General features: G+C 32.5%; 1 protein-coding gene across 1 annotated transcript; it reads right to left on the bottom strand.

Annotated features, from left to right (window-relative positions):
• Positions 1 to 856: 856 nt before the first annotated feature.
• Positions 857 to 10669, bottom strand: LOC107073544 (retrovirus-related Pol polyprotein from transposon 412). Its single transcript, XM_089176190.1, has 2 exons — positions 10020 to 10669; positions 857 to 935 (listed from the first exon to the last, which is right to left on the bottom strand). Exons 1-2 carry the CDS (start codon positions 10667 to 10669, stop codon positions 857 to 859), a joined length of 729 nt encoding a protein of 242 aa, XP_089032316.1.
• Positions 10670 to 12438: the final 1769 nt, after the last annotated feature.

Here is a 12438-nt window from a genome sequence, read left to right on the forward strand (position 1 = left end):
ACATCTTTTTTCTTTATTTCGACTGTTGCTTCGTTTGGACCTTATACTTTTGTCGCATATCTACGTGCTTATCTCTGTTTATTTTTCTACCCTTCTATCGCTCCTACCTACAAACAGGTATAGTATCGAAATTATTTTATATGTGTACACGCTTCGTAGTATGCAGTTGCACACAAACACACACATATACAACCAGGAGCGACAACTACGAAGCAGAGCATAAATAGGAGACCGAGAATAGGAAAAACTATATAGACATATTCTGTCTCATTCTCTCGCAGGCTCAATCCTATATCTCTATTTAAAAATGTTTCTATTGTATTGAAAAATTAATATTAAATTATTAATGTCGCAAAAATTTTAATTAACAATTATAAAATATGTAGAATATAATAATTGTATTGTCTGCAATAATTTACCAAAAAAAAAATGATTATGAGATACATAAAAAAAAAGAATTAGACAACATTGTAGAATACATTAGGAACAGCTGACAAATTCCATTTAAAAGCAAGTAAATTACTGTCACATTTTAAGTCGCATATAAGAAAATTATATTATTATTTGTAATATTTGTGTATTTAAGAAACTTATACTAATGTTTCAATAAAATAAAAACATTTCTAAGATGTTGAACGACCAGCGTGAATCGGTGGAGCTTACCACGGAGCTGAAATTTAAGATTCGTAGTGTACACAGTTCGATAAGCTGAGAGAGCGATACGATCCAATGCATTTGTTAGATTTTTCGTAGTTCAGATCTTTATTTAGACAAGAGTATTTAGAAAGATAAGTTTGAGGTTAAAGAATAAAGACAAGAAACGTTATAAGTAATAAAGGGTCTCGAATGTGGTAGGCTATTTAGATGGAAAAGCATTTCTCGGAAAGATCTCTATTAGATCTCTCATAGCATTTCTACCAGATTCTTTGTTCAGTCTAGCAGTATTTTCCATATGTTTTTCGTAACATCTTTATTTCGTCTTTCCTAAAATGCTTGTTAGACAGCGCAAAAATATAAATGAAAACGAGAAATTGAAAGCAATCCTAAAAAATAAAATTTCATATCTTAGTTTCAAAAAAAGGATATTCTATATTTACTTAATTTACGACACATTATATTTTCCTCGATAAACATCCTACGATTTTGGTGTCTATCTACGACTATCGCATGTAGCATTCCATTTTCATTTCTTGAATGGAAAAAAGTGTACTTTTTATCAGCTATTCCACCCAGAGACCATACCGGTGACCTTTATTATATATGGTAATAATGTTATAATAAATAACTCCTACAATTATCTTACTCTTAAAACTGTGCATTCGTCTCATTCTCTCGATGACCCATGATAAAGATATCTTAAATTCACACAAAGACTACTATCAACCTTAGTTTCAAAAAAGGATATATTATATTTAATTAGGTTAGGACGGGGTATCTTTCCTTAGAAAAACATTCTACTATTTTTGTTTCTATCTTTAGCATTCTATTTTAATTACTTGAATTTTGAAAGTAACAGTTCTTATCAGCTTTATCAGCTAACCCCACCCCAAAATCGTACCGGTACCAATTGATATATATGATAAAAATATCATATTAAGTAAATCCTGCACTTATCTTATTCCTGATACTGTGCATTTGACTTATTCTCTCGAGGTTGGGTTTTAAAAAGGTTCCACTTCTAACACGTGTGATCTGCACAGATGATATTTTTTAGTAGTGACATTACAGTTGTAAATGCCTCAACCACTTACAAGATTGCAACAACAACAAAAATAAATATAAGAAAATTTGAAGAAATATTAGCTTTAAAATTATTAGGATTGACTGATAATATAAATAAATTCTCAGGTCAAGGTAATCATAATATTGCTATCCGAAAAAATGTTCTTGGAAAAAAATTAGAAGGGCGTGCAAATTATGTTATTCGAATATAAGACTTCATACGCATCGACCAGAAACACGAATAAATATTGCGCAATATAAAAAGTATAACAACGTTTTACCCGGATTGCCCTTATCAACCCCAACTTTGTCGTGCTCTAACCACATCATTTGGCAAACGTTTAATGGTACATTTTTTAATAAAGTCCCCAAGTGACAGTTGCAACATGTAACAGCCTAAGTTTAGAAATGATAAAACATGTACGCGATGCAGCAATACGAACATTACAACTTTGCATTGGCGTTAACGGTCACCACTTCGAACATCTTTTGTAATTTAAGAAACTTTATTTTCTACCACATTTGACCTCGCATGACTTTTAATAATAGCTCGTTGAACTCGTCTCAACATTTGCCACCACATCCCATTAAAAAAAAAAATAATGTTCATTTAAAAAAATGCAGATAACCTTGAAATCTCCTTTATTTTTCCATCCACGCAAAAAACGTACAAAGCCCAAAAATTACCCTCATCATGCCGTGTAAGTTGCATATATAAAATTTTTCATACTGTTATAAACAACGATAACGTTATAAACAATATTCTAACTGGACAAAGATATTGTCCCACCCTGTATATGGTTGACATGGCAGTCAACGTGTTAATTTCTTTAATTCATCATCCCTAAAATATCTGTTAGATATCGCAAAAGTTGGGATAAAAGTGAAAATTTGAAAACGATCGTAACTAATAACATTTTCTACCTGTTTCACAAAAAAAGAAATATTATATTTACTTAGTTTATGACGGATTATATTTTCCTCGATAAACATCCAACGATTATTGTGTCTATCTATTGGCAATCACATTCAGCATTCAATTATTATTTCTAGAATTTAGAAAAGTGTAGTTTTTATCATCTACCCCCACCGAAAGATCATACCTGGTCCCTTTGTTATATGTGGTTACAATATTACAATAAATAAATCCTAAATTAGCCTACTTCTAATACTGTGAATTTGCCTTAATCTCTTGAAGCTTGATTTTTTGAAGGTTTCATTTCTAACGTTTGTAATTTGCACACATGATATTTTTAAGATATTGATGATCTACTTAAAGGTCTCATTTGGATAATGCGAGCTTATCATGACCCTTTTCAAATTTTTGCTAATTTTCAGAGAACATTTTGAGTGTAGAATAAGTTGATTAAATATTTGCTCCAGAGATGAACTCTATTTTAACGTCAGTAGAAACTGAGGCAATAAAATTAAACTTGCTTTTTTGCAGTTAAAAATTCATTCGAAATGTAATATTGGCAATATTTTAATTAAAAATTGTCTTGTTGAGAATTTCTTATACTTATAGCTTGATTCCTTACCGACGTATACAGAATTGAATATCAACTTTGCAGGGAAATTACTTACACGATAATTTAATTCTGGCTAAAGGTCCTTTAAATTTCACTGTACTAGTGCAGTACCATTTTCTGAGTACTCAGCAATGTGTTGGTGATATAAGCTTAACTCACTACGAGATTTCATTAACTTAATTAGACCCACTGAGATGAAAACAAATTGATATTTTTGAATTTTAATTGACCCAAATTACCACATAATCCTCTTCGAAGGACAAAAAAATCTTGAGAAGGAACGAGAAATACTGATGGATAGATAATTTAGGTAGGTTAAAATAAAAAGTATAAATATGAATATAAGAGTTAAAATGAATTAGTTAGTTTATTTAGTATCAATAGAATTACTTTAATAACTATTTAATTTATACTGAGAATGTCGTAAAAGGACACTGAATTGTGTAGATTTAAAAAAAATAAATTACAGTAAACGTTGAGAAAATTGTATCTACACTTGAAAGTAACTTCTATCGGAATGTCACGAACTCACGGACTAGTTTTCCGATGTATATGCGCATGTCGATGAATTTTCACAACACAGAAGATTCATTAAGTGATGTCGTGAAATTAACCATTGAGAAAATTAAAAAAAAAGTAGCGTATTATTTCACCAATGAAAAAATTTATTAAAAGTAACGTAATTGAAAATTGCTAGTGCACATGAGTTAAAATATTTAAATTATTGACTTTTTCCATTGGTCGAGATCTGACGTGTATTTATTTATATAATAGATTTTATAGTACTGAAGTTATATCCACTTTTTTTAACCTCTTTTTATTAGAATTGCTATTTGAGAAGGAGCGGATTTGTAATAATAATAATCAAGTGATAATAGGAAAAGAACTATTAAAATATAAATAATAAATAATAATTAAAAATTATTTAAAAATTTTTTTAACAACAGTTAATACAACAATTCTACATGTAAAAGTTTTTAAATTATTTGTAAATGAGAAGTATCTTTATATTTCATAATAACATAAAAAGAAGACAAATTGTGATAATATTAAGGTTAGGTATTAGGTTAGGGTGTAAGAAGGGTTTATGGATTGATAAGGTTTAGTACGATGAGAAAATATTTAAGGTAAACTTATTCACTTATAAAAAAACAAACGAGCTGGGTAATGTATATTTTATTGATTATTAAGAGCTTAATTATAAAAGAAAACAAAATGGCCTTAAAAAAGTAGAGTTATACTTGTTAAAAAATGAGATAACGCTCTATTTTTTTCTGCTGTTAGAATATTGTTGCTACTTTTTTGCTCGAAAAAAATTCATGAAGTATATACATAAAAACTTTCTGCAGATACAGAACTCAAAAAAGTGTATATTTTAATGAAAGAAAAAGGTAGATAGAAATGACTTATGCATAAGACTGTTCGCTCAATGTAATCGATATTTGCTGAGTCAACTTCATTCGCTAACGACATACACAATTTTTTGTCCATATAGCAGACAAATTAAAACAGGTTCAAAAACTGTTTCACATTTTTTTTCTTTCTTCATATAAAACATTAAATTAATTCGTTCTGACTTCTTTCAGACGTAGCTTACATCGTAAGTGGATTTTGTCCCGATGAACAGTCTGTCAGCAACCTTTAAGCGTGTATAATGGAAAAAAACAGAGAAGTACGAAGTTATCATTGCTTTTGTCTTGTATACATATAACAGTTTGCTGATACATCTTACGTTTGTTGCAATAATCATTTATTGTGAATTTGGTTGACTATTATAAAGAATAAGCAATTGTGACGGTTTTTCTAAAAAGTTAAAATTTTTTTCGAGAAGACGTTTTTAATTTTTAAGGTTTCAAAGTAATGTCTGCTACACAGAAATTAGGAACAGTTTTAATTTGTATTCTAATTCTTTAAATCATTACTACTATCTTCAAAAGTCAAAATTTTCTTTTATGATTTTCCTAACACATTATTAGTTACAATAACATTTAAGACAACGAGAAATTTATTATTCTCGGTCTCAAATATTCTTTAAACTTTATAATATATTTGTAGGTTTCTAATTGGACTATACATTGCACATAATGAGTAAATAACTACTCAACAGAACAGAACTGTTGAGTTTAGAAGTGGTTGATAAAATGATAAGCTGACTTAGTTACTTAAAACTATATTTAACTAGAATATAAACGCGCAATGCCCACTGCATGACTCGTGCGAGGCTTAAAGAGTAGATTCGGACAAAGGACTACTACATAACATAAAAATAAACATAAAGCGCTCCTGCCGCTGCTTTTAAAAAAGGAGATTAGGAAGGGGGGAGTCGATAGTCCCCGCGTTGTTTACTTTCTTATTCACGCAGTAGATAGTGCAATATCAATTTACATTTCCCAACAAGAACAATCAATTTAAAGAAAAAAAAAGATGAGGATTTGGTATTATTCGTACATACATGTTCCTTTCGTCAATAATTAAGAACTGTCTGCTCTGTAAATTATAAAAACACAGACTAAACATACACGGTATCGCTGGATTGAGTCTCGTTCAGTAAAGATTTATATTTTTAATTTTAATTTAATTTTATTTTATACTCTTGTTGTTATAAGTTATTTTTTATTTTTTGAAGTGAAAACGTCTTTAAAACGGGAGTGATTAAAAAAAAAAAAGACATGTGTGCAGATCACATGTGTTAGAAGTAAAACCTTCAAAAAACTAAGTTTTGAGAGAATGAAACGGATGCACAGTATCAAAAGTAAGATAATTGTAAGATTTATTTATTATAATATTGTTACCATATATATGAAAGGGCACCGATATGATTTTGGGAGGGGAGTAGCTGACAAAAAGTATAACTTTACAAATTGTATCAATTAAGATAGAATGCCGAATGCGATAGCCACAGAAAGAAACATATATGCATATATATGTATATACATGTAGGATTGAGTTTAGTATAAAGGTGCGAAGTTAACGTACACCCAATATAATCCTACTGATAAAATATATTTAAAATATGTATTAGAAAAGTGAACTTTTTCAACTGAATAGCGACGAACAACCACTAATGACGACTGGCAACTGGCGACTACTCATGATAACTCAATAACCGCTCCTTTAAATCTATCCACACACGGTTCTCGAATTTTCTGAAACGTCCGGTTTGATACTATAAACAAAACATCGATATCGTTCAAGAACTTTCCAAATTCACGCAGCCCTACACAACTTACATACCTTACAAAGCAGACCATACAACTTCTTTCTTTATTTCAACCGTCAGTTCGTTTGTACTTTTTTCTTTTGATGAAGCACAACGGAAAAAGCCGAAACACGTTGTTCTTTATCTCTACAAAAAGGATAAAAATAATCGCTACGTCAGCAATAAACAACTTCACAACACAGCTAACATTCCTCGTATCGGCAACAACATTTAAAAACTTGCAAAAGACTATTATGCTAACCCAAAGAATGTTGATAACGATTATATTAAGTCTTACAGTGAAACGAACCCCGAACTATGTGAAAGAGCACAAAAAAGCCAGCTTCAGACTTACATAGTTTTTCCATTTGGGAAGAACTTATATTCCACCAGACTAGAGCTTCATAGGATAGAAATTGGGTCTTATTAGTAATAAGTTGCACATTAGTTTTGCTCGTTTGTCAAGTGCTCTATTAAAAAAGATTCTTGAACATCCTCGAATTGTATCTTTTGCTTTATTTAATTATTTGTCAATGTGCTCGTTCAGTCTGACAAGATAATTTATTTTTACTCCAAGGTACTTAACTTTTTGTCGGGGAAATTTAAATTCCGCAGTGCCATCATTTAACTTTTTTATTGCCATTTGATTTTTTATGCCGTTTCGTTTGCTTTTAGAGATATTATATAATGTGCATAACGATTTCTTCATATTTTTTGAGATTAGCTGGTAAATTCCATTGAGTATAATAATCGTTTGTTTTTTTAGTTAGCATAGTGATTTTTGATCAGAAGACTTTTGGGTCGTCCTCAGATACTATTATAATATGGTCGTCGGCAAATAAAAGAGAATGAGTATTATTGTCATTATTTAAATTAAATAAGTTAGAGAGGCTATGAGTAGATATAGTAAATAGTTTGGGGGTATTGACCGTGCCTTGCATCAGGCCTTCAATGATTTGGGAGTTTAAAGAAAAAAACTTTTCCCCATACTAGGTAACAAATGTAAGATCACTAGTTATATGCCAAAATAATTGAATAAAGTCTATGAGGTATTTTAGTTTAAGAAGAATAAAAAGAAGGCCGTTGATTCATACTAAATTGAAGAATTTTTCAAGGTCTCTAAGACATGCAATACAAGTTTCTTATCGAATGGGTAGAGATTGATATCATTTAAAAATTTATTAAGAGTATAGGTTGTAGAATGTTTATAATTAAATCTAAACTGATTATGTAGGATGACATTTTATTTTTTTGGTTAAAAACTTCAAAGTATTGTTTATAATTGCTTCATAAACTTTGCTAATAGCTGGAGTTCGGCTAATAGGTCGATAGCTCAAAACTTCAATTGGATATTTGCCTTGTTTGACAATGGGTATAATTTTTGCTATTTTACAACAATTTGGAAATACTTATTTTTTAAGCAATTATTGAAAACGATTGTGTATTTTCCGACTATTTTTGGAAAGAGATTTTTTAGCGTTATAGGTGGTATATTGTCTAAGCCTGATGAACATTTGTTAGGTAAAGAACTAAATATACGCTATGTTGAAAGAACGTCTATGTAAAAATTATTTTATCGTTTTTTTTTTTTTTAGGGTTATACACTAGATTATCACTATCAATGATAGAGTTACATTTTCCTTTATATTTTTTCTAAAGTTATTTATCAAACTATTGTATGTATACGCAGATTTCTCCAATATGTAGTCCTCTGGTAATTATCGTAAGCTCCCGTCTAGCTTAGCAGTCCAGAAAGTGCAAAGGAATTCGCTTACTACTTCTCTCGTCTGCTCGCTCATATCGCAATGATAACCGTTGGGGAAGTCTGTCGATTGCCGGTACATTTTCCTTCCTTATCCTTCTTTTTATCTGTTGTTCGTTGTTCTTTCGTTGCTAAAGTGCATCATCTTAGTCGTTCAGCGGAAGACTAGGACGAAAGACCTACCTAAAGGGCCTCGGAGGGCGTCGTATCCCCGCATGTAGAGGGGAGTAAGAGAGATGGAAGTAAAACGTTAACGCCTTCGCTCCTATCAATAGGACTGAATTCAATTAGGCGCGCAGTTTGAATATTATTTTGTAGTCTACGATTGCTTCCGATCGTATATATTAATTATGGTATCGACTATCCTCTTCAAAGAAGTGTCAGCATCCAATTTACACGGGACGTTTACTAATTTGAAAAAAGAGCCTATTAGATTGAGTATATACAATATACAATATATTTATTGTTAACTGAAGAGGTGTCTTTTGTGTTTAGTTTACTTTGTCTTATGATATTTTCATCTTTGCGAGCAATTTCTATAGAATTAATACATTGTAAATATTTATGCCGAAAAATTTTATTTATTTTATTTTTTTATTTTAAAGAAGAAGAAGTTTATTTTTTTACGAATAATTAACTTAACTTGCGAATCCCAGTATTTAAGGTAGGTAGCACTGTATTCTGCTTTTAATGCATTATTTACTTTACCGGCATTACCTGACACGAATTCCCCAAGGCAGTCCCCACCCGAAGATTCGAACGGGAGACTAGTTTACCTTCGAAAAATTTTACCCTTGTAGAATTCATGGCGGTCTTACTTGTTTCTTGATAAAATTTTTTTACGTTGTGGGCTAATTAAGCCTACGCCCAATCCCCGAACAGGAGGGCCAATTCCAATCGGCTGTCCGCGACTGCTTATTCAATTTATTCACAGTTAACCTCCGTCCATATGTAAGACAAAGAGGCACTTCCTCAATCCTCTCGCAACCTCAGGACGCTCTGTGTCGTGGTGACCAGGACCCACCCACTCCAGAGACCATTAACAAATCAATTTTCCTTTCCCGAGACTAGCAGTTGTTATGCTAGTATAGAACAATGGAAAGAGTCGATTATATCAGGTGTACCGAAAAGTCATTACCGGTTTTTCTAACAGATGTCGCTAGGCTTGAGTATGCTGTAGAGGGTTTTTCTAGAGTAAAGATAATATTAGACTGAATTTTTATTTTATGATTTTTATTTAACGGATGCGACTTGCTTTTCTTAGTTGTACACTTCTCAACGGCTACGCACAGACTGTACTAGTCTGGTGACCACTACTTGTTAGCGTGGTTCCCTAGCCTTCTAGTAACTTTAGAGGGCGCGACCTTCGGTCGTACCGCTACATTACTCCCTTCGGAGCATTTTTCTTATTACATAAAATGCGAAACTTAAAATTATAGATATTTACAAATATATAAAAATATATAAAGATATATAAAAATATATAAAGATATATAAAATTATTGAACTATCTCTATCTTAATTTAATAAGTTCTAATTGGTACATACGAATCGGTATTGCAATCTTTTTCGACGAACGCTGGTTTTAGTCTTTCTATAGATACATTTATATGTTTTCCTTTATAGTTAATTTTGAAAATATTATCTGTAATTCTTTGTATAATTTCGTATGGACCTTCGTAAGGCGCTTCTAATTGTTTTTTTTACAGCGTCGACCCTTAAAAATATGTGCGTACATGTATATAACCTATCCTGAATAAAATGTTTCTTTTTGGTATGGTGTGCTGTGGGTATCGGTCTGATTTGCCTTATATGTTGTCTTAATTTTTCTAAGAATATGTGTGGATCTTGTAATAGTTCTTTGCTGAGGAAAAATTCTCCTGGTAGTCTGATGTTTTCACCATATACCAATTCCGCAGCTGAAGCTTTTATATCTTCCTTTAGGCTTGTGCGTAGACCAAGGAGCACTGTTGGTAGTATTCCTACCCAGTCTTTTTCTTCATGGCACATTATTGCTGCTTTAAGTGATCTATGCCATCTTTCTATCATTCCATTTGATGCAGGGTGATATGCTGTTGTTCTAATTCTTTTCGCTCCGATTAATTTGGTTAACGCTTCAAATAGTTGACTTTCAAATTGTGTTCCTTGATCAGTTGTAATTGTAATAGGAAAACCAAATCTCGAAATCCACTGCGAATAGAATGTTGTTGCCACTGTATCTGCTGAGGTATCTGGCATTGGAATTGCTTCTGGCCATCGAGTAAACCTATCGATCATAGTTAGGCAGTATCTCATATTTTTAATCGTTGGTAATGGACCTATTATGTCTATGTGCACATGTTCGAAACGTCCTTGTGGTACTTCTATTTTCGAAGGTACCTGTTTGTTATGACGGCTTATTTTGCACTTTTGGCATGCTAACCATGTACTTGACCATTCTGCAATATCTTTGTTCATTTTTGGTCACATGAAGCTTTTTCCTATAAGGTGTTTTGTTACTCTGCCGCTGGGATGTGATAAATTGTGTACGTTTTTAAAAATCTGCCTCCGTAAAGAGACTGGAACGTATGGTCGTATGCTTTTTCCTACTATGTCGCCATAAATATATTTATCAGAGCTATCGAGGAAAATCTTCTGCAGGTTCCATTTTTCTTCTGCCAAAATATTCTTTAGTTCGTCATCCTCTTGTTGCTTTGCCATTAGCTCTTCTGTTGATACCAGGACTGACATGTCTATGGTTTCCAGTCTTGACATAGCGTCAGCTGCCACATTGTCTTTTCCAGCAACGTAAACAATTTTGGAAGTAAACTGTCCTACGTAATCCAACTGTCTGGCTTGTCTTGGGCTTGCTTTGTCCGTATTTTGCTTAAAAGCGTATGACAGTGGTTTATGGTCAGTCTCTATTATTAATTCTCTTCCTTCGACAAAATATCTGAAAAACTTTAGGCTTTTAAAGATAGCTAATAATTCCCTATCATACACACTATATCTAATTTGCACTTTTTCTAGTTTCCTTGAGAAATATCCTAGTGGTTCCCATTTGTTATCGCAGAATTGTTCTAACACTGCTCCAATTGCGTTATCGGAAGCATCAGTCTTTAATTTTAATACTGCTTTCTCTCTTGGGTATGCCAATAACGTTGCTGTAGCAATTGCTTCTTTGGCTTTTTTGAAAGCTTCTTCCGCTGCTTGATTCCATTCTATTAGTCTTTTGTCGTGCTTTTTAGCACCTATCATATACTTGTTAAGTGGGTCAAGCCATTCTGCAGCCTTTGGTAAGAACCTCCTATAAAAATTCACTACCCCAAGGAAACGTCGCATATCTGAAACAGTCTTTGGTTTGGTATAGTTTTGTATAGCGTGGACTCGCTCATCCAACGGCGCTATACCCTTATTATCTATCTTATAACCTAAGTAGTTTACGTTATTTTGAAAAAAATTGCACTTTGAAATATTTATTGTTAGTCCATATTGCCTAAGTCTATCAAATATTGCACGCAGATGTTTTTCATGAGATTCCTTATTTTTAGACGCTACAATTATATCATCTATGTAACAGGCACAGAAATCTAATTTGCTTAATACTATGTTCATAAACCTTTGGAATGTTTGCGCCGCGTTACATAAACCGAAAGGCATCACTGTGTATTCGAACAAACCAAAAGGTGTAATTATCGCTGTTTTTTCTATGTCTTCCTCAGCCAACGGAATTTGGTGATATGCTCTAGACAAGTCTATTGTGGAAAATATATTACAGTCACGAAATTGTTGCGTGACGTCGTGTACATGTGGAATGGGGTACCTGTCTGGTACCGTAACGCTATTCAATCGCCTATAATCTCCACATGGCCTCAATTCGCCATTTTTCTTTGGTACCATATGCAGAGGGCTCGCCCATTGAGTCTTGGACGGGCGACAGATTCCTCCGTTGACTAGTTGCTGAAATTCGGCTTGTGCGATTCGCAGTTTTTCCGGATTTAGTCTTCTTGCTCTCTCTGCTATTGGAGGACCTTTTGTGGTAATATAATGTTTCACCGTGTGGCTGATGGGTTTCCTTGAAGTTGGTTTAGTTAAATCTGCGTACTCCCTAAAAAATTCTAAATACGGACTATTGCAATTAATGGTCAAAATGGTTGGAACGTCAATATTTACTAATTCTGCTTTCCTAGAAAGCAATGTATTGCCGTCCAACAATTTTTTGTTTCTTAAATCTGGTAGTAAGTTAT

Source organism: Polistes dominula, unplaced genomic scaffold (assembly GCF_049000335.1).
Source record: "Polistes dominula isolate Pdom_NZ unplaced genomic scaffold, Pdom_raw_medaka contig_21, whole genome shotgun sequence".
NCBI lineage: Eukaryota > Metazoa > Arthropoda > Insecta > Hymenoptera > Vespidae > Polistes > Polistes dominula.